We start from the raw sequence: 27862 nt of genomic DNA, 5'->3' as shown, positions 1-27862 counted from the left end.
TGCTATTACTGAGCATGTCTGTGATAGCCTTAAACTGAACATCTCATGTGGGCCAATGTGTGACAGGATAGATGGACCATTCTTCTTTGGAGAAATGACGGTGAATGGGCCACTGTATCTGGGCATGTTGGAGCAGTTTGTACACTGTCAGATACAAGACTTGCAACCCAACAACATGGAGCTCTACTGCACTGATTAACAACTGTTTTAAGTTCCTGAATTCGAAATTTCCCAATTTCTGGACTGGATGAGGAAGACTCATTGTCTGACCACTACGTCCCCCTGACATTATACTGCTCAATTTCTTCTTGTGGGGATCCATAAAGGATGGCGTGTATAAGACCAAAGTGGACGATAATCCTACATTAAGATGTTCTATCACTGATGCGAATGCAACAATGACAGAGTCATGTCACGAAGAACACGGTAAGAAATTGAATATAGACTCAATACTCTTTGTGCTACGAATGGTTCACATGCAGAGATGAACTGATAATTATTAAATAAATTCTCTGACATGCTCTAGTACATGGTGCAATTTCATTATCGTATCTACTGCACTTTTTTCCTGGGCCTCTGAAATATGGGAGATTTGAAAGGGACACACTATACTTTTGCCAGCTAAAAGAAAAGACTTTTATAACACCGTCACACTGATAAGGAAATCCATGCCAAGAGGAATAATGAACAAGACTTTGAATAAGGAAGATGCTGCTGTGGCATTCTAGTGAGATAAAGACACTGCTCACTTCAATATATAATAGTGAAATGTCACAAGTAGTAGAAGAGAAGTACATATCTACAAGCAGTTATTCACTACTATGTCATACTATTGTCACAACAGGAAATATTACGAAAATATTTTATTCACCTTTTGGAAACAGCATTGTGGTATTCAAACATTCTCTATTGTAAATATTTAAATTACATATAAAGACTAACAACATTGACCATCACAAAGTACAATGATATTTTGCAGTGTTATTGTGGTCTTCAGTCCAAACACTGGTTTGATCCAGCTCTATATGCTAGTCTATCCTGTGCAAGCACCTTCATCTCCGCATAACTACCGTAATCTACAGCCATTTGATGCTGCTTGCTGCATAAATGTGTTGGTCTCCATCTGCGATTTTTAACCCCCACATTCCCTTTCATTACAAAATGTTTCATTGATGCCCCACTGTATATCCTACCAATCGACCCCTTCTTCCAGTCAAATTAGGCTACAAATTTCTTTTTCACCACCTGAATTTAGTACCTCACCATTAATTATTTAATATACACAATTAATTTTCAACATTCTTATATAGCACCACATTTTAAAAGGTTATATTCCCTTCTTGTCTTTTGTAGTTCACATTACTCTTCACATAAGGCTGCACTCTATACAAACACAATCACAAGTGAATCCCTAACACTTAAATTTATATTCAGTGTTAACAAACTTCTCTTTCTCTGAACTGCTTTTCTTGCTATTGACAGTCTGAATTTTATATCCTCTCTACTTTGCTATTGTCAGTTATCTTGTTGCCAAACAGTGAAACTCACTGATTACTTATGGTGCCTCTTTTCCTCATCTGCTTCATTTGACTACATTCTGTTACTGCTCTTACATGATGCTTGTCATCTCAGAGAGGATTACAATGTCATCAGCAAAACTGCAAATTTTTTATCTCTTCTCTCAAAACTTTAATTCACTTTCCAAAATTGTTCTTGATTCTTTTAATTCTTGTTCAATGCACACATTCAACAACATCGGGGAGAAGCTACACCACTGTCTTCATCTTTTCTGAATTACTGCTTACCTTTCACACCCTTTGACTTATGACTGCACACTGGGTTCCATGCAAGTTGTAGATAATATTTGCACTCACTGTATTTTATCCCAACTTTCTTCAGAATTTCAAAGAGTGTATTTCAGTTAATAATGTCAAAAGCTCTCTCTAAATCTATAAGTACTGTAAATGTAATTAGAATTTCTTCAAACTATCTTTTAAGATAAGTCATATGGTTAGTATGCTCTTGCGAGGTCCTACATTTCTCAGCAAACCAAACTGATCTTCCTCAATGTTGGCATTGGGCATTTTGTCTACATCTACATATATACTCTGCAAACCATCATGAGGTGCATGGCAGAGTGTAATTCCCATTGTACCAGTTATTGGGTGTCTTCCTGTTCCATTCACATATGGAGCATGGGAAAAATGACTGACTGAATGCCACTATGCAAGCAGTAATTATTCTAATCTTATCATTCTTTTGTTCATAATTTGTCAGTACTTTGCAACCATGACTTACTAAATTGTTTCAGTAACACTCACATCTGTCAGCACCTGCCCTCTTTGGAATATGATTTATAAGATTCTTCTTGAAATGGGATATTGCACCTGTCTCACATATGCTGCATACAAGGCAGAATAGTTTTGTCATTGTTGGCTCTCCCAAGGTTCTCAGTAATTTTTAGGGAAAGTCATCTACTCCAGGGAAATTGTGTTGATTTATGTCTTTCAGAGTTCTGTCAAATTCTTCTCTCAATATCATCTCTCCCATTTATTCCCTCTTCTCTTCCCATAACACTGTCTTTAAGTTTGTTTCTCTATGCATACCCTTTTATGTATTCCTTCTGTCTATGAGCCTTCCCTTCTCTGCTTAGTAAAGGTTGCAATCTGAGCTCTTACTATTCATTCAGCTGCTGCCCTCTTCTCCAAACCTCTCTCTAATTTACCTATACTCCGCATTATCTTTCCAATAGGCATACATGCTTCTACAGCCTTGCATTTATTGTCTAACCATTCCAGCTTTGCCAGTTTCCACAATCGCGTATTTCAGATGTCTGTGTTCTCTTTTGTCTGGTTCATTTGCTGCATTTTTATACTTTCTCCTTTTGTTAATTACAGTTTATGATCTTTAAAAGCCAGATGTCCAGAAAAAGCACTGAAATTTCTTTGTCTATAGTATTTTCCTGAGTTCCTGTCACTTACAGGAAGGAAACAGTGTGGCTGTGTGAGACGTCATCATCTTCTTCTGCTCCCCTTTATCCAGCATCAGGCTGGATTGGGACATTTATGATACTTCTCCACTTCCCCACCATCTTTCCACCATTCTTCTTCTGTAACTGTTTTGTTCCAGTCCAGATTCCTTCTTCTTAAACTGGTGTTAACTGACTGCTCTGGGCCTCACTCTTATTCTCAATCATTTGTTTTGTTAGTCTTCTATCTTCCATTCTCTTTAGATGTCCCAACCATTTTAGCCCGTTTTCCTTAACTCTCTCGCTCAGTTTTTCTACTCCAAATTCTTCCCTAACATCTTCATTTATCACTATGTTTCTTCCCATTTTCTGTAACATACTTCTTAGGAATTTCAGTTCATTACCTCGGATTCTACTTCCCTCTCTTTTTGTCACTGTCCAGGTCTCTGATGCATATGTCAGGATGAGTGTTAAGTACATCTTGTACCCTCACACACTGGTAAAAGGCATTACTCTGTTGTACCCCTTTGCTAACTTTTACCTCCATTCTTGCATTCTCCACTATGTCACTTCCTAGATATTTAAAGTTAATCCACAATTGCCATATCCTGTCCATTAATATTAATTTGTCCCTTGCATTCTCTGTCTCCTCTGGTTAGCACAAAATTTCTTAATTCTTTTCATTTAAAATGTCTATTTCTTCTTTTACAGCCTTACTGTCGGTTCTCCAAACCACAATTTCATTGGTAAATAGCAATAACTTCACCTCCCTTCCTCTCTAAGCTTCTTTTGCCTCTTTCACAATTTCGTCCACCACAATTATAAAAAATAATGGTGGTACCACAATTCCTTGCCTCAAATCAATAGCATTCCTAAACCAATCAGTTATTCCCACTTGTGTCTGGACACACTTGAAGCTTCTGTCTTATATTGCTTGAACAATTCCAGTGGTTTGCTTTCCAGCTCCCTTTCTCTCCAAAGTTTCCTATACCTCTTCTCTGGGAACACTATTGTAATAACCTTGTTGAAAAAAAAAACCTAGGTCCACCTAGCTTCAGATGGTAGCACCCTGCGAGGATCTCCTGCCAGGGTAACAGGTGAAGACATTCAATGGTTTTGAAAGCAGAAGAGAATACAAAAGCTTCAAGGGTGGAAAAAGTAGAATTGTTTTCATATCATACTACCTGTAGTGTCTGTATTCCAGGGCATAATTATTTCCTGTATATATAGTGTCATCAGGTATACTTAAACTTATACTTCATTCAATAAATGTGATATCTGATATTTAGACTAATTCTCAGTGGCAGATCTTCTAAGAACTGTGAGAGAGGATGTTTTGTACATGACTGTTCAGTGTACATAGAAGTGGGTAAGGGACAATCAGAAAATAACTGACAATACCAGCCCATACATTCCCAGCAAACTTCGTTGCTCCTTACATGGCTATTCTTACTGCTGGAAATGTCAACTTCTGTAAATGTGGCCATGCCTGTAAACTACATGCAAGCAGGATAACTGGGGTTTTCTGTACATTGCTGTAGGAACCAATTCACAAATTTCACCCGAAATAGGAAATCCACCAGCTGCAATGACTGCATCTGCTGTGGTGGTCATGGGTGCAATTGTTGTTCATGTAAGACTCTCAGAACAGTTGATTGGCTTGTGATCAGAGCTCACGCAACACACCGACTACTAGAGACAGGACTGTCATCAATGGTGTGTAACACATTCTCTTCGATATTGGTGGTTCTAGCACATCACACACCAATAACTTCCATTAAACATGGAAGGATCCATTATCTCACAGGTGCCTATGTGCAGATGGATAAATATTGTGACATCGTTGCTGCCTCTGCGGAAACAGCTCAGCATAGCATCATCAAGCCACTCTTCCACTGCATTCAGTGAACCCATACAAAAGGTGCACTCTTCATCAGTAAACCTATCCATAGTGCTGCAGTGTATCACAATTAACACATAACTAATAGTATCAATAACCAAAATTAGGACACAAACAAGCAGTGCTGAATGCAAACTTGAGGGCAACGAGGTTGGGGGCAGGGGCGGGCTGTGGCACTACTTTCGTCAACAGCAGGTACCATGAGTGAATGAAAAAATGCACACTGGGCATACTGTTGACATTTACATTGTTGTGCACTATTTTCAGTGCAGTACAGACAAAATGATACTGGGGGCAAGAAACAAAATGAAATGAAATGCAGTGGCTCTGTAATGAGCTGCCAGAGAATGGGAGTCCCTTATACCAAAATTCTCTAAAGGTATCTGAACAATCTCTGAAAGTTTGTACATGGGGTTCTGATCGACAATGTATGAGATTGTTTGTAACTGAATAACACTAAAATAATAACAACAGCTTTTAATAAACATGTAACACAAATAGAATGGAATTGCGCATTTTCCCTGTTACAAAATGAAAAGAGGGCTTTTAAACAGATGAGATGAGGTATTCCTAATGAATGAATATTCATTGACATTTCACTACACCAAAATTAGAATTATATTAATACTGTCAGCTGCTAATGGGCATTGATATATATCAACGGGGACAGGTGAAAATGTGTGCCCCGACTGGGACTCGAAGCCGGGATCTCCTGCTTACATGGCAGATGTTGGGCACAGAGGATAGCGTGACTGCAGGGACTATCGCGCGCGTGCCTCCCGCGAGACCCACATTCTCACCTTGTATGTCCACACACTAGGTTCGTAGTCAACAACAACAAATTTTCAAGAATGGAAATGGTTGTTTCTTATGTATTTTCACCCCCAAAGCACGAATATGTTATTTGTTGTAGCACACACAGTTTCAAAAATATGTTTATAAAAAGAAAATCAGTAGATTGCTTAAGAAATGCAACCTATTAAGGCTACCCTCATGATGTGACTGTCAGAAAGCTTTCCTATTATTAATCTTTTATAACATGGCAACAATGTGTGACTTACTGTCTGTCGCTCCTGAACACCACGTTGTTATCAGTCATGAGGAAATGCATTCTTTGTTTGGCTGTGCATTCATGAGTGTGAGTAGTACGATCTAAATATACCCTGTGCTGTGTTTCATTTTGTTTTAGTGGTGCATTTGTGTCAGTGTCTTTAGAATGTCATGGGTATCTTAAAGTCACCCAAATAACTTTTGCTTCATCTTTGTTGAGTGCACTATTAAATCAAGCAAACAACATGTTACATCTTTATTTCGGGTGATCAGGACCGAAAATGGGCACCACATACTGTCCGTGTGAACTGTTCATCTCGTCTTTATGACTGAGTGAAGATAAAAGGTAAAGTTGCAATGCCTTTTGCTATTCCAATGATATGGTGAGAACCAACCAGTCTCCTAGATAATTTCTATTTCCACATGGTTAAAACAGCAAGGATGAAGGGCAGGGCTAGAAACATGATCAAGTATCCATTCAACTCACTGTTCAATCTGTACCATACACTTCTTCCTTAACTGTCCCTGTTCCTCCCAACACACACTCATTGGAATTTGATGATAATATTTAGTTTGTGGGGCACTCAACTGTATGATTATAAGTGCCCATACAGATTTCCAATCTTTCCACAGTCTAGTCATGCCACTTTTCACGAATGATGATGAAATTCTGAAGACAACACAAGCACCCAGTTCCCTTGCAGAGAAAATCCCCAACCTGGCCGGGAATCGAATCTGGGTTCCCGTGATCCAGAGGTAGCAACTCTAGTCACTAGACCACGAGCTGTGGACATCGTTGGAAGTTGAAACCTACGTCAATTCTAGTACAGAGGCGAAGAATGTAAAATTTGATTTCGATTATGAAGAAACGATGCCACATCTCCTGACACAAAATGATCTGAATGATCTTGTTTGGAAGCTGAATCTTTCAAAGGTACAAGTTTAACTTTTGATGATGATGATTCGTTTATGGGGCGCTCAACGGCGTGGTCATCAGCGCCTGTCACATTCCCAATCTGTACACCGTCAAGTCTAGCCACTTTCTTGAATGATGATAGAATGATAAGGACAACAAAAACACCCAGACCCCAGACAGATAAAATACCCAAGCCGGCCAGGAGTCGTACCTGGGACCCTGTGATCTAGAGGTAGCAATGCTAGCCACTGGACCACGAGCTGTGGACCTAACTTTTGGGTTCACATATGAAACAGTGGAATTTACTATACAAAGATGCTACGGTGTGTTTCTTTCAATATCGTCAGGTTGCCTTAGCACCATTCTTTGACAAGGAAGACTCATTCCATAATTGCAATGATATGAATGGTCTGTTTAATGCTATGGAAATGAAACATATATCAGCAGAATGGTGACTATTTGTTGATGGCTCCAAAACTACCCTCAAAGCAGTACGCCTTCACAACATCAATATGTATCATCCTGTTCCCACAGCTTATGTCATTATTTTGTAGGAAACATATGGCAGTATGGAACTTTTGTTAAGTAAGATTCAATATAACAGTCACAAGTGGCAAAAATCTGTGCTGCTTCAAAGTAATTGGGATACTTACATCAGAAGTTCCCTTCACTGAGTGAAGCCAAGGTGAAAGCAGGTGTGTTTGCTGCCCTCAAATTAGACAGCTTATTCATGATCCTGATTTTGTCATAGTTGTGAGCCATCCTGAACTGGACTTTCAAAAACTGTGTTCCAATTTCTTTGGAAACAAGAGAGCAGACAACAGTGATCTGTTAGCCAACAAACTACTAGAGTCTTACCGTAATCTCGGTTATAAAATGTCATTAAAACTGCGCATTCTTCACTAAAACATGGATTCTTTTCCTGTTGGTGTTCTTGGACAAGTCTCTGATGAACATGGAGAAAGATTTTATCAGACCATATCTATAATGGAACAATGCCATCAGGAGCAAAGTGCAAGAAGTATCACAGCTGACTACTCTTGGACACTACTGTACGATAGTAGCACCACACATAATGGAGGCAGAAAATGCTAAAAATTATTTAGGTATGTATGAAAACCTATTTTATTATATTTAAAAACAAAGATGATGTGACTTACCATACGAAAGCGCTGGCAGGTCGATAGAAACACAAACAGACACATACATACACACAAAATTCAAGCTTCCGTAACAAACTGTTGCCTCATCAGGAAAGAGGGAAGGAGAGGGAAAGACGAAAGGAAGTGGGTTTTAAGGGAGAGGGTAAGGAGTCATTCCAATCCCGGGAGCGGAAAGACTTACCTTAGGGGGGAAAAAAGGACGGGTATACACTCGCGCACGCACACACACACACACACACACACACACACACACACACACACACACACATCCATCCACACATATACAGACACAAGCAGACATATTTAAAGGCAGAGATGTCAGTCGAGGCGGAAGTGCAGAGGCAAAGATGATGTTGAATGACAGGTGAGGTATGAGTGGCGGCAACTTGAAATTAGCGGAGATTGAGGCCTGGTGGGTAACGGGAAGAGAGGAGATACTGAAGAGCAAGTTCCCATCTCCGGAGTTCGGATAGGTTGGTGTTGGTGGGAAGTATCCAGATAACCCGGACGGTGTAACATTGTGCCAAGATGTGCTGGCCGTGCACCAAGGCATGTTTAGCCACAGGGTGATCCTCATTACCAACAAACACTGTCTGCCTGTGCCCATTCATGCGAATGGACAGTTTGTTGCTGGTCATTCCCACATAGAATGCATCACAGTGTAGGCACGTCAGTTGGTAAATCACGTGGGTGCTTTCACATGTGGCTCTGCTTTTGATCGTGTACACCTTCCGGGTTACAGGACTGGAGTAGGTGGTGGTGGGAGGGTGCATCTCCCCACTCCACCAAGAGTGTCTTTCCGCCGTCCACCTAACCTTCGTAACCTGTTAGTTCATCCCTATGAAATCCCCAAACCACATTCCCTACCCTCTGGCTCCTACCCTTGTAACCGCCCCCGGTGTAAAACCTGTCCCATGCACCCTCCCACCACCACCTACTCCAGTCCTGTAACCCGGAAGGTGTACACAATCAAAGGCAGAGCCACGTGTGAAAGCACCCATGTGATTTACCAACTGACCTGCCTACACTGTGAAGCTTTCTATGTGGGAATGACCAGCAACAAACTGTCCATTCACATGAATGGACACAGGCAGACAGTGTTTGTTGGTAATGAGGATCACCCTGTGGCTAAACATGCCTTGGTGCACAGTCAGCACATCTTGGCACGGTGTTACACCGTCCGGGTTATCTGGATACTTCCCACTAACACCAACCTATCCGAACTCCGGAGATGGGAACTTGCTCTTCAGTATCGCCCCTGGTGTAAAACCTGTCCCATGCACCCATGCAGCATGTTCAAAACTGAAACTATTAATGACCTCATGAAACATTACAAATTCTAATGAAGCAAATGCAAATTTGGAAATTTGTGGTAAGGTCTTATGGGACCAAACTGCTGAGGTCATCGGTCCCTAAGCTTACGCACTACTTCATCTAACTTCAGCTAACTTACTCTACGGACAACACATACACTCATGCCCAAGGGAGGACTCAAACCTCCGACGGGGGGAGCCGCGAGGCCCGTGGCGAGGCACTCTGGACCGCGCGGCTACCCCGCGTGGCGAAGCAATTGCAGCTTGTGGCAAATCAATGAATGCGACTCCTGCTGCTTCTACGGAAATACCACAGTACATACATAAAATTGCACAATACTGGACCATTAGCGACACCAGTTTGTGTTAACACAGAACAGAAAGCCAGTCACTACTGCAGCAAAATTACATGCTTTCCTTCTTAGCAGATACTAGGAAACCAGTTATTTAGGAATACAGGAGATGACTCACTGAAAGGAAGAAGCACTGCATTGTTGAATAGGTACACAAACGAAAGGTTCAGAGCTTTGATAGCTTTCGGAATGAACTTCCTTTTTCAAGCTTGTAGGAAAAACACACACACACACACACACACACACACACACACACACACACACACACCTGTCTCCCTATATTGTGTTCAGTCAACTGCCAACTCTTTTCTTCCCATGTTGAGTGAACTGGGGTGAGGGTGCAGGGTGGGATGGGGTGAGGGATGTAGAGAGGCATGGAGGGAGTTTGTTGTGCTCTGCTGGATGTTGTGCCACTGGGTGGTCCACCTTGTTTTTGGCAACAGTTAGGCAGTGGCCATTCATTCTAGCTGACAGCCAGGATGTTGACATACCAATATAAAATGCTGTGCAATGATTGCAGCAACACTGATAAATAACATTGCTGCTTTCACTGGTGGCCCAGCCCCTGATAGGTAAGAAACGCCTGTGACAGGATTGGAGTAGGTGGTGCTGGATGGGTCAGCCACCTGTGAAAACAGCCATATTATATACCAGCTCTGCTGCAACCACTGCACAGCATTTTACATTGGTATAACAACCAACCATCTGTCAACTAGAACGAATGGCTATCACCAAACTGTTGCCAAAAACAAGGTGGACCACCCAGTGGCACAACATGCAGCACAGCACAACATGTGAGATTTCAATGTCTGTTTCACAATCCTTGACATCTGGATCCTTCCCACCACCACTACCACCATCACCACCAGCTTTTCTGAGTTGCACAAATGAGGGCTATTCTTACAGAACATCCTTCTCTCCCATAGCCTCCCTGGCTTAAACGTAAGTCCCCCCACCCAATATAATGTGTATGTTACACCAACCTCCGTCCCAGCACCCCCACCCAAATCGTGTCAGTCAGTTTTGTGCTGTTATCTTGTGTCCTAGCCTGTGAAATTGAGTGCCAGGCGTCTGCCACCTGCGTCATCTATCTGCATCCCTAGGTAGCCCACAGACGGCTCCCCCCTCTTCCATAACCTACTTGACTCCCCCCCCCCCCCCCCCCCGACTCCCTCCCTGCCTCTCTACATCCCTCAGGCCACCCTACCCTGCACAGCCTCACATCACCCCAGTACATTCACCGTGGGACAGGAAAGAGCTGGCAGTTGACTGAGCACAATGTAGGCAGACAGGTGTGTGTGTGTGTGTGTGTGTGTGTGTGTGTGTGTGTGTGTGTGTGTGTGTCTCGCATGTTTTTTCCTACAAACTTGAAAAAGGAAGTTCATTCTGAAAGATTCCAAAGCTCTGTACCTTTTGTTTGTATACCTACTAACGATGCAGCACTTCTGCCTTTCAGTGAGTCGTCTCCTTTACTCCTAAATAATTTGTAATTCTCAACCAGAACTTTCTGTACATTATGAAACTAGGAAACCATTATTTAAAGTGTGGCAACAACAATATAACATGAGTGAGGAATTAGAACATAATTAGAATACAAACAAAATACTTGACATTGAAGTCTCATACCTTAAGCGATTCTAAGCTTTCATCCAACAGAAATGTTGTGTCATTCATCAACATGTTAACAAATTTTACAAACTGTTTTCCAGATCTGAAACAGTTATGTTCTTTATTAGAAAAATTTTAAGTGCACTATGTTACATAATTATATGAATTCAGTAAATGACAACAGTAAAAGATGAAAATGCCACAAACCTTGACTCATTAATAATTGCCTGGCGATGTAGAGGGTTATCCCACATTCCCTTTAAGATTACACTTATATGATAGCGTATTGTGAATTTGTCATAAAATTCTGAACTGGAACCAGTAGTTTCAACATCTGAAATACACAAAAATAAATCAGGACAAATATCCAGCACACAGGAAATATGATTTTCCTTTGCAATGGGAAAACTAAAAGTTGAATAACATACACGAATACACAAATTAACAGAAAACAGTTTCAATGTAGCATATGAAAATTATCACCACAAACTGACTACAGATGATTACATTCCCCTACATCGAGTGGCACACAGAATAATTCTATGAGTCTGGAATCATTACTTACAGCTTACTCACAGGGTAACTTCAAATTGAACGAGCAATAACATTATTTTTATGAATCTGAAGTAGTGATTGTTAAGTTAACCACTATATTTATTCACCACATAAGACACAATAAAGCAAAATTAACACAAAGCTACACATTTATTTTTGTGTTTAAATAATTAATCATAAGTTCTTCAACATGCAAAGTAGCCATCACAAAATAAAATTATTTGGATTAAAGGTCTTTCTCTTAGATTAAAATTTCCAACTTGTGTCCCTCGGTTCCATCTCGTCACTGCACAACTTTCGTGGTGCCTCTGACCACGTTCACTTGTTGTCACATATGATGATACCTAACCCAACAGTTTGTTAAGTAAACACTAAGTGTGGAATGTCACACGAATGCAATAAGTTATCAACTGTCCCTCACAATTCCAAAAATAACAACATGTGCTTATGGTGAAATGTATATTTACATTAGTTTTCTGTGAATTTTCACATAAATGTGGCATGTTTATAATGACTTTTTAAAAGTTAAGGAATTCATTGTGCCTATCGCCTGTTAATATACTAAGCATGTTATTAGGTTTATCCTGATGAAATGCTATTTCAGGTCCTTCACATAGGTCAAGTTTCCTTCCCTTCTTCTGTATTTAGTGTTCACTGGACAAACCAACAAGTGGCTGCAGTTGGAAGCAGTGGTGATTGAGAAGATGGCACTCTGATGTCAAGTGGTAGTGTGATAGTATTGAAATAAATGGGAAATTTTAGAGTAAGATGAGGTCTTTTGTCTAAATGATTTTATTTTATGACTGACACATTTCATGTTAGAGAAATGACGAGAGTGATTCCTGAAGTGCATAGGTGTGTCAACATTTGTTTATTGTGTAATACAAAAAATCTGCTCACTAAGTGGTGGCAGGGGAACACATACATACAAAATGATGTAACTTCTATAAGCTTTTGGACGGGATGAGAAAGAAAGGAGTTTTTCCTTCTCATCCCGTCTGATAACTCTCCCCTGACCCAGGATTCTGGGTGAGTTTTCTGAACTATACCCCTTTCCCTAAATCTCTTCAGTCCTTTTTCTTCACCCCTCCTCCTCCTCCTCCAACTCTTCTGTCAGGAGGAGGAGCCACTGGCTCCAAAAGCTTGTAGAAGTTAAATCCTTTTGTGTGTGTGTGTGTTCCTGTGCCACTGCTTGGTTAGTAAATTTTTTATCTACCCATTTACATTATATTATCAATAATTGATTGTTTTTGTTGTTATACTTTGTTCACTGTGTGTTATAGGCTGAGTACATACAATGAGTGAAACACACCTTCAGCTAAGAGAAGAGGATAAAGTAGATTTTTCAGCAATTATTTGTGCATATTCTTGGTCTTGGTCATTTTACTCACTGCAAGTTTTTAACACGACAATCATTGTTAATATCAGAGCTTAAGTCGAAAAAGACAGAAATTTATTGGGTGTTGTTGTAAAATGTAGCATTATTGTTGAATCAATAATTCTGTCTGATGAAATATGTTCTTTGTCAGCTTCAACTCCTCACTGAGGTGATACATGCTGAGTTTACACACACACACACACACACACACACACACACACACACACACACACACACAGAGAGAGAGAGAGAGAGAGAGAGAGAGGGAGAGAGAGAGAGAGGGAGAGGGTGGGGGGCTAAAGTAAAAATGTCTTATGTGAAACATAAGAGTTAAAACCAGGGTGTATCTTGAATAACTGTACAAGTACAGTACTTGGTAGCTTGCTGCTATAAACACTGTATGCTGCCAAGAAGGAATGGGGTGACAGTGACAGCAAACTGTCCAGATTGCATCTTGAGGCCTCCTAAACCTCCTTCAGCAATGGTGTATTCTGACTGAATCGTCTTTGTACATTCAAAACATTACCAGTATTGCATTTACTGCCACAGTTTCCTCCAGAATATTTAAAAGCAATCTCCCTGACGATACGCTGGGAACTGAAAAATTCAGATTTTGTGATAGATGCAAATACAGATGCTAATTCTGCCTCAGAAAACAAAAACATGAATTTACCCAATAGACGCTGTTTCATAGTAAATTGTGCCCAGATGAAACATTTTATCAGAAATAAAGCTATTTCAAAATATGTTCTGCATATAAATACTGAAAATATAACAAATGTTCAGTTACTTGTACTGCACATCACCTGACGAAGCCCAGTTTGGAAAGTAATGTGTATAAGAACATGTTTTTAAAATAAAAAGTGCACAAATGTAATGATGTGTCAGTACACTCGATGCTATGTTGACATGCAATCTGCGAGTGGTTGACCGATCTATACAAGACACACATCCTGTAATGCAACGTAGTAATCAGCTGTGGGATAAAGCATCTTAGATCAAAAAACACCCGTTTTTTTGTTAGCTCAAGTACAAAAGTTGGTATAAGGCAGAAATTTTTAACATGGCGGTTTTAGGTGGTGGGTGTTTCAAACTGTGGTTGCGTCAAATATCTACATCTACAGCGATGCTCTGCAAGTGACCATTAGGTGTGTGGCGGAGGGCACCCTGTACCAGTACTTGTCACGTCCCCTCCTGTTCCATTAGCAAATAGTGAGAGGGAGAAATAACTGACTGTCTGCCTCCGTATGAACCCCAATTTCTTGTATCTTATCTTCGTGGTCCTTATGCACAATGTACGTTAGAAGCAGTAGAATCATTCGGCAGTCAGCTTGAAATGCCAGTTTGCTAAATTTTCTTGATAGTGTTCCCCGAAAAGAACGCTGCCTTCCCTCCATGGATTCCCATTTGAGTTCCTGAAGCATCTCCATAACACTTACATTTTGTCGATCCTAGCAGTAACAAATCTAGCAGCCCTCCTCCGAGTTGCTTAGATGTCTTCCTTCCTGGTACAGATCCCAAACACTTGAGCAGTACTCAGTGTCCAATATGCCGTCTCCTTTACAGGTGAACCACTCTTTCCTAAAATTCTCACAACAAACCGAAGTAAACCATTTGTCTACCCTACCACAGTTTTCATATGCTCATTCCACCTCACTCAGTTTGCAACATTACCCCCAGATATTTAAATGACTTGACTGTGTCAAGCTGGACACTAGTAATACTACATCTGAACATTACAGGTTTGTTCATCCTACTTATCTGCATTAACTTACATTTTTCCACATTCAGTCTCAGGACTGAAGATCACAACAGCAGCAACGGTGTCAACAAACTGGTCTCCCATTTGAGAAAATGTGTTTGTCCTCAGGGTGAATGTTGAGAAATAAATATGTAGAAATGAAAGATAAAAATGCAGAATGTTAATAATATTTGCTTTATTTAAAAATCTGTGTTTTTACATAAACAACTTTGAGGCATAACTTTTCAGTATACCCTCATATGGCTTCTGTGATGGCTGTATCAGTACCCTGCTGCAAAACTTTAATACCTTCAAAGCTTGTTCTAATAGTCAGATCAACAATAGTAGCAACTTTCCGATAACAGCAAAATCCATTACCTCGATCAGTGTGCAAAAGATCTAAGCCGTTCAGCAACACTGAGCCTTTCAGGATGTCGCATACATAATGCTAGTAATAGGAGTGCAGTAATCCTCTACAAGTGCAAGAGACATGCTTCCTGACACATCAACAATTTCTTGCATGGTACAAAAAATGGCAGATGAATACGATGTGGCTATGGTACCTCAAGGGTTGCAGGACATGGAAGATTGTGCTTGTGTATGTACAACTGACAGGTCAACAAATGCATACACTAAAAAACGGATTATCTGACTACGCATTCAGTCTCGTGAGAGCTGATGTGGAAATACTGTGTCCTGTTTGTTGCAGAGTTCCCAACTGATATGGAGAAAAGTGATACAGATATACGAGAGCAAACTGAAACTAATGTGAACAAGTCAAGGATATTTACAATGCACGAGTAAAGGGTTGTGTTTGTTACTGATTAGGGCATAACTGTCAAAAGACACTTGGAAAATATTGTCGCCTTCCACGCAACAACCATTACCTTTGCACTGTCCCATGTCACACCCTTGATAACGAATAGTTGCTGCAGTAGCATGAATTGCTGAAGTTAATACACTTATTTGGGAACTGAAATTACCAGATACCTGACAAATTAATTCAGTTTCTCAAAGTATTTCAAGAGACTACCAAGGTTATGAAGTTGACAATGGTTCAATGTTGAGGTTGCTGGGGACATGGGTGTACAAGCACTGGGGACATGGGTGTACAAGTTACAGTGACACTATGCTGAGAATGTAGTGGAGAATGAGGTAAATGCTCATACATGAAGAGAAGCATTTGCAAACACATATAATTTAAATTTTTGCTTAAATATTTTGAGCACCCAGAATGGGGTAACAGATCTTATTTATAGAACATGGTGTGGAGGCAGAGCAAGGAAATAATCTTTGAAAGGTCTTCCAAGATACTTCAAATTTTCATTATGTTCTTGACACTGTCTCCCAAAGTAATATGAACTTATATTAGGAAATCATGAACGGTATCAAAGTACTCAATTTGACTGGAATTTAAAGAGGTTTTTAATAAACAATTTGATACAGTCTTGCAAAGTACAAGAGTTTGTGATTCGTCCCTGAAGTATCTAAACATTTGATTTTTAAGAACATATCTGCCAAATAAGACAAAAGCTGAAGAGACACTTTGCCATGGGAAAGGTGTAGCTGATGAGAAAAAGACAATATGAGAACTGTTCTGCCATGAGATGACCACCTAACTTCCATGCGTGTCAATAAAAACTTAATATAATAGAGGGACACATTCCACGTGGGAAAAATTTATCAAAAAACAAAGATGATGTGACTTACCAAACGAAAGCGCTGGCAGGTCGAAAGACACACAAGCAAACACAAACATACACACAAAATTCAAGATTTCGCAACAAACTGTTGCCTCACCAGGAAAGAGGGAACGAGAGGGAAAGACGAAAGGATGTGGGTTTTAAGGGAGAGGGTAAGGGGTCATTCCAATCCCGGGAGCGGAAAGACTTACCTTAGGGGGAAAAAAGGACGGGTATACACTCTCTCTCACACACACACACACACACACACACACATCCATCAAAACATATACAGACACAAGCAGACATCACCTCCTGTACTAATAAATATGGCTTCAGTAAATATTTTTTTTAATATCAATCTCATCCAAAGCCATTGTTTAAAAGTTTATTTTGTCAGATAGCAAAGTACAGTTCACTACTTTAACTAGAAAATTATGGAAATGCTGATTCAATTCACATTCCTTCCCCTCACACTACTGTACAACTTATGTAAGTAGCCCCACACCTCCATCCACATAGGTTTTGTAGGGACTGAAGTTCTCCACATATCTGTTATCCGTGGACTTTTCATAACTTCAAGGAAGTCACTCGTGTACCAGGGTAACAAAGTCAATTCCTTTGCAGAATTATTAAGAGATACTGGAAAAAATATTATCATGGTGAATTTTCAATGGGACATTTTATGTTATTACTGAATTTAAAACAAGTTTTCTGCCTTAAACACTTTTAATAAGTTTCATTTGGTTCAAATGGCTCTGAGCACTATGGGACTTAACATCTATGGTCATTAGTCCCCTAGAACTTAGAACTACTTAAACCTAACTAACCTAAGGACATCACACAACACCCAGTCATCACGAGGCAGAGAAATAAGTTTCATTTCCTTGCAAGCAATGACACAAGCAAATAAAAAAAAATTACCATTGTTTTGAAAATCTTGAAGTACTACCAACGGAACAGTCTTTCATCTCCACCTACATACATGCTCCGCAAGCAACCGTATGGTGTGGGGCTGAGGATACCCTGTACCAATATTAGTAATTTCCTTTCCTGTTCCATCCACAAATAAAAAGAGAGAAAAGTGACTACCTATATGCCTCTGTATGAGCCCCAATCTCTCACATCTTACCTTCAAGGTCCTTATGCAAAATGGCAGCAGTAGAATCCTTCTGCACTTAGCCTCAAATGCCAGTTCACTGAATTTTCTCAATAATGCTCTTCAAAAAGAATATCGCCTTCCATCCAGTGATTACCATCTGAGTTTCCAAAGGATCTCTGTAATACTTGTGTATTGTTTGAACTTACTGGTAACAAATCTAGCAGTACCCATCTTAACTGCTTTGTCATCTTCCTTTAATCTAACCTGGTGCAGATCCCAAACATTCAAGCAGTATTCAACAATAAGTCGCAAGTGTCCTCCATGTGGTCCCCTTTACAGATGAATCACACTTTACTAAAATTCTCCCAATAAACCAAAGTCATCCATTCACCTCCCCTACTACAATCCTTACAGGGTCATTCTATTTTAATTGCTCTGCAACATTATGCCGAGATATTTAATCAACATTACTGTGTTAAGTAGCACAATGCTAATGCTGTACTTGAACATTATGGGTTTGTTTTTCCTACTCATTGCATTAACTCACATTTTTCCACATTTAGGGCTAGCTGCCATTCATCACACAAGTAGAAATTATGTCTATGTCATCTTGTATCCTCCTACAGTCACTCAACAATGACACCTTTCCATACAGCATCAACAGCAAAAAGCCGCAACAGACTGCTGCTTACCATGTCCCCCTGACAATACCATCATCTCTGATGAACACTTGCCACTGAGGGCAACATATTGGGTTCTGTTACTTAAGAAGTCTCCGAGCCACTCACATACTTGGGAACCTATTCTGGTATGCTTGTACCTTTGTTAACAGTTAGCAGTGTGACACTGCGTCAAATGCTTTGATCTCATGTGAGAAAAGAGCAAACAGAGTTCTCCACAAGCAAAGCTTTCTAAAAACACGCTGATTTATGGGTGGAACTTTTTCCCTCGCATGGAAATTTATTATATTCGAACTGAGAATATGTTCAAGGATTTGATGTTAAAGATATTGGCCTATAATTTAGCAGATCCTTTCTTTCTTATATACAAGAGTCACTAGTACTTTTTGCCAGTCACTTGGGACTTTGTGTTGGGTGAGAGATTCGCAATAAATGCAAGCTCTAAGAGGCCAATACTGTAAAGTACTCTTTGAAAACCAAATTGGGGAGCCGTCATCAAGACCTGGCAATTTATTTGCTTTCAACAGTTTCAGATGCTTTTCTACATCAGCAATGCTTATTACTATGTCCTACATATGGGGGAGTCTGCATGGTGGTCAAACGACGGCATGTTTGTACAATTCTCCTGCGTGGACAATTGATTAAATATGAAATTTAAAATCCTGGCTTTATTTTTGCTATCTTTTTTGTGCTGTGATGCTAAGGAATGTCAGCACAGCCAGCTACCAGCAAGACCATTGCACAGCATTAGTTATGGCTCATCTTCTACCAGCAGGAACTTTGACAGCGGAAGATTGCTTCTACTGCCAGGAAGGTCACCTTCACTGCAAAGCCAACAGGCGGTGGTCACAGCACCAGTGCCATACCAGCAAATTGCACTAGTAGTGTCCAAAAAAGGTCACTAGTAGTGCAGAATTATTTCCTACCACCAGATCATGTGCTGCAAATCGTTGGCTGTGTATCCTGCCATCTGCGGCTATATAGGCAGACACGCTACCCATAGTGAGCCAGTTCCATCACAGCCAGTGGACTGGGCTGCGTGCCAAGTACATTAGTACCACTCAAATCAGGGAATCGCTCTCGATGTGCCATCAGCTCTTGCAGTGCTTCGAGAATTTCGGAGTAAATTCTAGAACCACTCTACCTTCCACCAAAATATTTTAGAGGTGAGGGGGAGAAAGGAATATGCCCTACTGTGCATCGCCTATTTGTATGTGCAGGTCAAAAAACAGTTATGAGAAAAAGCTGGACCCAGCAACCGAACAGCAGCAGACAAGTACCTGATGTACAGTCCACAGAGTTTCCGTGAACGGACAGAGAAGAACAAGAAAATTCTGTGCTCTTTAGTGTCTGTGTTGATCGTAAAAAGACTAATGAACAATTGAATATAGATTTCTATATACATCCACGTATTGGACTCGCTTGAGACTAGGAGATCGACATAGCTGATTACCCAGAGAAGCGGATCAGCTACACACAATGTGCTAGTTAACTGACTTGAGAGACGTGCGAGTCTCTTGTCGTCCGAAAAACATTGGACAGTATAAGGCGATTTTGACTCCAACTTTGCTAAGAGACATGACACGTAGGACACTATTACTGTTTTACTCACTGTTTTCTTGTTAGACGGTCGAGTTGTGATTAAACGACTTTACTCAAGTGCATCATGCACTGTTGTAATTATCCTAATCATTTTTTTCTGAACCAGTGTGGTGTTCCTGACTTGAGGCCGCACGAGTGAAGCCTTGTTATAGTGTTTCTGTTATTAAGATAGTTGGTACTTCACATACAAACACAAAAAGCCCAAACTTTTGATAAGATAGTTATTTGTTATGGAACTTTCAAACTGTGAACAAATTTCCATGTTTTGTTAAAACGCTACGTGGGCTTCTTTTGTCGAAGTATTCCCAGTTGACGAATACTTCCCTTTGGAATTTGTGTCTTCGCAAATCATTCCATTAAATTTTTCAAAATAATCATTAGAGTAATGCACAGAAATGCAAGTAACGAAAATATCAAAAAAAGTAAAAAAAAAGTATGGCAGGTAACAATGGGTCGCTGTCAGCTTTAAGCCTACTATGTTGTTCTTATTCTTAAGTTGAACTTTTTCCTTCACTTCCTTGATGAATTTCTTTATATGGGTGTGTGTGTTTTAACTTGAGACAACTAAGTACCTTGAAAACAATGAGTTATGTGGAAAAAATGTTCTAGGTTAAAAGTTAATATTAGTAAAGGGGATATAGGTCTATGCTACAACTGGCCATCTCTCCTACCCACGCCTCTTGGTGGGCAGTGTCAACCTTATATTTTCAAATGGACCCCCCCCCCTCCCCCCTCATTTTTACTGTATATTCAGATTATACACAAAAAAATATGTATGGTTTACTCAAACTATTGTTTACATTAGTGATAGATGACACTGTAATTGAAAATATTAAGTGTGCCTGTTTTTGCGATTAACAGTCAACACATCTGATTCTACAATTCATTTACATGTAAATGTAAACCGTTGTGTTGTAACAATTGATATTTATGTTAAACATCAATTTTAGTGTTGCAAATTTGATTGTACAATATGGTCCGCTGTTTCAATGTTTGGTTAGAAACTGTGATCCAGAAACGACGACATGGATGTAATAGTTTTCCGTTCCCATCGGGATGCTTGTTTTTGGTGAGTTTCCTTCCCTCGCACCATTGGGATGCTAGATTTCAGTGAGCATCAATGGCAGGTGTGCCTGTCACAATCCCTCCATGGACATTTTTTCTTAGTGTGAGGGTTGTGGTTTGTATTCTGCCAGTAGCCGCATAGCGGCAAAAGCAAGAGTTATGGCAGTTGGACGGTAAAACACACACTGATAGTAGCGTTTGAGGGCAGTCATTGAAGTCAAGCATTCCAATGGTCTGAGGACTCACCACAATCAACCCCATATGCAACAGAAAACTATATTATGATGTGTGTATCTTATTTGCAAAAATGTTAATGTCTAGTCATATTATTTGTAGTGCACAATCATATTTGCAATACTCAAGTAATGTTTAAACATCAATATCAGCCATTAGAGCACAAAGGTTTACATTCACATTGTAAATTAAACATAGAAGCAAATGCATTGGTTCTCAACTGCAAAAATAGGCATACTTGATATCTGTCAATTACAGGGCTGACTACTACAAATGGGAAACAATGGTTTGGGTAAATTGTACGCATTTTTCTGGTGTAGAATCTGAACATGCAATACATAAGGGGCATTCCCATTTTAAAATACAAGGTTGACTTTGCACACGCAGGAGGGTTGGTTAGGAGGTGGTCAGTCGTAGTGCCGACATATGTTCCCTTTATTAATATTACCTTTTCACACAGAACATTATTTTCCTACATTATTTAGTTGCTCAAGTTAAAACTAACACCCTGTATATGGGCTGATTGGCATTGCTTTTGATTACACGGTAATTGTGCTGTAATAATGACCGTGACATTCCACACAAAATATTTCTCAAAATGACATTCAGCCTGTTGAAATAATAAATATTAGGAACACAAAGTAAAAAAATCTATAGGAGTTATATTTTCTAAGTGTACTGGTAGTAGATTTTGCAGCTATCATAACCAAGACCCCAACACAATGGAGATCAGACAGCAGTTTCCCTCAAGCTACAATTTTGTAACTAACAGGGTCTTGCCTCTTCTGCCTCCCTTGGAAACCACACTGGTATCACTGTTAATGTGTTGTGCTGTGCTGTGCTCCACAGTGTTTGACAAAAATCTGTTGGAAAATGCTTCAAATTGCCATCATTATAACGTAATATTAATATATTTTGTTATGAATGATGACCAGCATTTCAAAATGGGCATGCTTCACCTTCCTTTTGGGATGACTCTAAACTAATTGTTCTCCAAAGCAGAACCTCACTGTGTAATTTCTAACAAATATGTAAGGAAAGTTCTGGCAGAAATTAAATAATTTAGGAGTGAAGAACACCACTCACCAAATAGCAGAAGTGTGAACAGATACACACAAAGGAAGAAGAACACTTTCTAGTTTTTAGAATAAATCCCCTAATGAGCTGAAACACTCTCTCTCTCTCTCTCTCTCTCTCTCTCTCTCTCTCTCTCTCACACACACACACACACACACACACACACACACACACACACACAACCTGTGCCACTATGTTATGCTGGCTGGATACACAATGCCAGGATTGCATTTTGGGAGGTGAACTAGTGTGCAGTGGGCAGTGGGGGTCGTGTTACGTTAGAGAGATAGAGAGAGGCAGGCAACAAGTATGCTGGCTAGGAAAGTGGGTTGAAGGGGTGGCAGATGCCTAGGCTAGATGCATGACACAAGGGCACCAAAGCTGAGGAAGTGTGGCACATGATTAAGATGACATGGAGGTTTGAATAGAGAAAGGGGGGGGGGGGGGCAAGAATGTCAAAACGCAATCCCAGCACTGTGGGCCCAGCTAGCACAATGTAGGGACACAGGTGTGTCAGTGAGTGGTCTCCTTTATTCCTAAATTATTTAATTTCCAACAAAGTTGTTTAATATATCTACTTCAGTCAATTAACTGTTAAATTCTCAAAGTCATTCAGAATACCCAGAGATTATCTTCACTATATCAGGTAAACCAATTTTTCTAACTTGCCCAAATCACCCAAACTGTTCACCATATCAGAAAATAAATTCAGACACCAGTGCAACATAAATATTGCTAGTGCAGTTACTTTCCCCTCTCACATATCTTTGAAAACAACTTGCTCTACCTGTATCTGAACAATGCATTGATGCATGCATCATTGTAAGCACAAAATATTTTATAACAGCTAAATGGGATAGGGTAGAATGCACCCTAAAAGCTAGCAAGTTTTCTTCCTATTTTTGTCACATTAATTACACTGATCAGACCATCAATAACATTTTAATTGATCCCAGACAGAAATGTAGAGAGGACCAAGTCTCAAAATCTCCCGATGAGAATTAAGCAAATCACTTCTAGGATACCTATTTTGCTAAGGTATTTTCACCATACACAAAACAAATATCTTATGAGTCCCTACATCCCATGTGCCTTTTCTGAAAGTGTAGGGTTAAATATTATCAGTACTGACATGTTGAATAATAGGGTCTCTGCTGGCTGCTTGCTTTGTTCTTGTACAATATTTTGATGGCTTGACTCACTGTCAGTCTCAGAGGGCACCTGAAGAAGACAGCGAGTCAAGCCACTGATATATTTTGCGAGAACAACACAAACAGCTGACAGAAAACATGATTATTCAACATGTCAACATAAAACTGGAAAAGCCTGAAGAATTATATGATCAATACTATTTATCTCTATTTTCACTCCCACAATGAACAAAAAATTAGTTTAGTCATTACTGAAAAGTGAACAAAATGGAGCCTCACTCTTGCACAATCACAGTACACAACAGTGCAGAGAAACTGACAATCTGGCACTCACACTGACAGGAACAGTGTACCATTATTGAGGAAAACTACAACTGATTCTATGGAAAAAAAAGGAAGTATGGCTCAGGTATAATAATGAGTTGATGGTGAAGTTGTCAGAGCTGTCGTACATGCATCACAACACACAAGTTATGCATCAGAACACTACTTAAAAATTTATAATTTCAGGGAAGCAATCAGAGAGAGAGAGAGAGAGAGAGAGAGAGAGAGAGAGAGAGAGAGAGAGAGAGAGAGACAGAATATTTAGCTTTATTACCTGTGTAAAATTTCATTAGACAAGATGGCAGGTGCACTTGTGAAATAGGATGTGCCATGACACGATCATGCAGAGTTTCAGTTCTTGACTGCACATTAGGATTTATCACGAACAGAACTTCAATAATTTTGGCTATTAGATAAGGATTCCTGATAAATTGTGGGCAACACACAGCTACCAACAACCATGAGATTAGGTTATTTTCCATGCAGTCAGCAACGACACCTGGCATAAATCTGGAATAATAAAATAATTTTCATTTGTATCAATTAATGTAAAAAAATGCAAAGCTCTAGCTCTAATTCATAAAAGTAGTTTTCTTTTGTGATGAAAATATTTGCAATTGATTTCCCAGTCATTACAAAATGATACTCATACAAAGTATACTGAGATATGGAAGGGAAAAAATATGAGGCAACACAAGTGTTTTCCAAAAGTAAAAGTGTGTGTGTGTGTGTGTGTGTGTGTGTGTGTGTGTGTGTGTGTGTGTGTGATCATTTCTGAACCAAATTCAATCCAAACTATTAAAAACAATCTTTAATGCCATTTTGTATCTGTTAAATGTTGAGCTAACTCAGAAGAAAGTCTTGAATTGTCAACTAATTACTGAACAATTACAATATAAATTAAAGAGGTATGGTTGAGATGAATGATTATTTTAAAAATTACAACTGATCATATCAAAGCTTGTTAGCTACGCCAATAAATTTTGAACTTTTGACTAACACATTTCGAATGCTAATTCAACAGTGTTATTGGGGTAACGTCATATTAAACATGAGTAAAGATTTCATGAATCACTCCCAACACAAGCTACTGTTGAAGAGCAAATGGTAAACTCCAAAAACATGGTTTGAAATTAGTAATGTATATATGGCACCTATTGTATAGTTAACAGTAGGGAGTTTGAGGCTTATGAGCAGAAGCATTTAGTCTGTGTATGCAAACAGTTTTTAAAGACTCAACTACACTCCAAAGATGGTTTTTTAAGCAGTTCTAATGCTAGGTGGCAAATTGTTAGAAAGTAATTTATAATTATTTTCCTTTCTACCAATTCAGAGAACAGAATAATACCTGTCCCAATATATGTAAAATATTAACATGGAATTTAATTATATTTATTAAATTTATTATACATCAACATTTAGAATTAGCACAACTAAAAATGATATCCCAACAAACACTTACACAGGTAAATAATTGTCTTTTTTATCCAAGTAATACATCTAAGGTGGAACTTCCACATCTTGTTTATTTTCTAGTATTCAAAGGATTTATCAGTCATTAAGTATTTTATTGCCTACCTGTGTGTAGTGCAGTTGTGTTAGTGTCACTGTCAATGCTTATACAGCAGCTTATATTTTTTATTTTGTTTGTGTACCGATATTATCACCTCCTACAAGACGCCTATGTCCATTTTCATTTTCTTTTTTTTATTCTTCTATAATTTTAATTTCAGTGGTGTAGCCTTCAACTGAAGTGAAACTGTTACATAGCTGATCTGTTGTTTCAGCCTCTAACAGTTTTTCTGTTACTCTCAAACTGATTACTTACAAGGGAACCTCTCCATCGCACCCCCCTCAGATTTAGTTATAAGTTGGCAAAGTGGATAGGCCTTGAAAAACTGAACACAGATCAATTGAGAAAACAGGAAGAAGTTGTGTGGAACTGTGAAAAAATAAGCAAAATATGCAAACTGAGTAGTTCATGGAACATATGCAACATCAAGGACAATACGATCGCAGGAGCGCCATGGTCTCGTGGTAACGTGAGCAGCTGCGGAACGAAAGGTCCTTGGTTCAAATCTTCCATAGGGTGAAAATTTTTATTTTTTATTTTCAGTTTATGTGACAAACTCTTATGTTTTCATCACTTTTTTGGGAGTGATTATCACATCCACAAGAAAATCTAAATCGGGCAAGGTAGAAGAATCGCCAAGTGTACAAGTTAGGTGGGTCGACAACATATTCCTGTCATGTGGTGCACATGCCGTCACCAGTGTCGTATAGAATATATCAGATGTGTTTTCCTGTGGAGGAATCGGTTGACCTATGACCTTGTGATCAAATGTTTTCGGTTCCCATTGGAGAGGCACGTCCTTTCGTCTACTAATCGCACGGTTTTGCGATGCGGTCGCAAAACACAGACACTAAACTTATTACAGTGAACAGAGACGTCAATGAACGAACGGACAGATAATAACTATGCAAAAATAAATAAAGTAAAATTTTCACTCCAGGGAAAACTTGAACCAATGACCTCTCGTTCTGCAGCTGCTCACGCTACCATGGGACCACGGCGCTCCTGAGCTTACATTGTGCATGATGTTGCCTATGTGGCCCATGGACTACTCACTTTGTATATTTTGCTTATTTTTTCACAGTTCCACACAACTTCTTCCTGTTTTCTCAATTGATCTGTGTTCAGTTTATCAAGGCCTATCCACTGTGCCAACTTATAACTAAATTTGAGGGGGGTGCGATGGGGAGGTTCCCTTGTTAGTAGGTTCTGTATGTGGTTATATTAAAACTCTGCATAATGGAAAATGGATGTGAGTTAAGGCTTACTGTGTGTGGGAACAGCTAAAAGCTGAGTTGGTTGCAATCAACACATACAGGCTGCAGCATACATAGGGCACCACTGGTGAAAGCAATGGTACTGGTAGTGTGTCTGGAGTCCCTCCTAACTTCTTGTTGATGCATCTCTGCATGCTACTCTATTCTGTGTGAGCCTCATCATCTCTGAATAACAGCTGCAGCCTCCATCCTTCTGAATTTGCTTACTGTATTCATCTCTTGGTCACTCTAAGATTTTTACTCTCCGCACTACACTCCAATACTACACTGGTGATCCCTTGATGTCTCAGAATGTGTACTATCACCTGAACCCCTCTTTTGGTCAAGTTGTGCCACAATTTTCTTGTTTCCCCAATTCTATTCAGTACCTCCTCATTAGTTACATAGTCTACCCATCTATCTTCAACATTATTCTGTAGAATCACATTTTGAAAGCTGCTACTCTCTTTTTGTCCAAAAAGTTTATCGTTCATGTTTCACTTCCATACATGGCTACGATCCAGACAAATACTTTCAGAAAGGACTTCCTGACTCTTCAATCTACACTGAAGCACCAAAGACACCGGTATAGGCATGTGTATTCAAATACAGAGATACATAAACAGGCAGAATATGGTGCTGTGGTTGGCAGTGCCCACATAAGGCAACAAGTGTCTGGCGCAGTTGTTAGATCAGTTACTGCTCCTAAAATGACAGGTTATCTAAATTTAAGTGAGTCTGAATGTGGTGTTATAGTTGACGCATGAGCAATAGGACACAGCATCTACAAGGTAGCGATGAAGTAGAGATTTTCCCTGTATGACCATTTCACGAATGTACCAGAATATCAGAACTCCAGTAAAACATCAAATCTCAGACATCGCTGCGGCCACGAAAAGATCCTGCAAGAACGGGACCAATGACAACTGAAGAGAATCGTTAAATTTGACAGAAGTGCAACCCTTCTGCAAATTTCAATACTGGGCCATCAACAAGTGTCAGCATGCAAACCATTCAACGAACTATCATCGACGTCAGCTTTCGGAGATGAAGGCTCATTTGTGTACCCTTGAAAATTGCACGACACGAAGCTTTACATCTCGCCTGGGCCTTCAACACTGACATTGGACTGTTGATGACTGGAAACATGTTGCTGGTCAGATGAGTCTCG

General features: G+C 39.6%; 1 protein-coding gene across 1 annotated transcript in view; it reads right to left on the bottom strand.

The window, feature by feature from the left end:
• LOC126457252 (ubiquitin conjugation factor E4 B) overlaps positions 1 to 27862 on the bottom strand; it is a 284736-nt gene that overhangs the window by 103642 nt on the left and 153232 nt on the right. Inside the window, exons 15-17 of the mRNA XM_050093409.1 lie at positions 24137 to 24372; positions 11479 to 11605; positions 11290 to 11374 (exon numbers count right to left, since the gene is read on the bottom strand). Of these exons, the coding sequence (XP_049949366.1) occupies positions 11290 to 11374; positions 11479 to 11605; positions 24137 to 24372 (448 nt within the window). The remainder of the gene's footprint in view (positions 1 to 11289; positions 11375 to 11478; positions 11606 to 24136; positions 24373 to 27862) is intronic.

The sequence above is a fragment of the Schistocerca serialis genome, chromosome 2 (genome assembly GCF_023864345.2).
Source record: "Schistocerca serialis cubense isolate TAMUIC-IGC-003099 chromosome 2, iqSchSeri2.2, whole genome shotgun sequence".
In the NCBI taxonomy this organism is placed as follows: Eukaryota; Metazoa; Arthropoda; class Insecta; order Orthoptera; family Acrididae; genus Schistocerca; species Schistocerca serialis.
The sequence above is the reverse complement of the archived record's forward strand: the minus strand, read 5'-3'. Positions and strand labels throughout refer to the sequence as shown.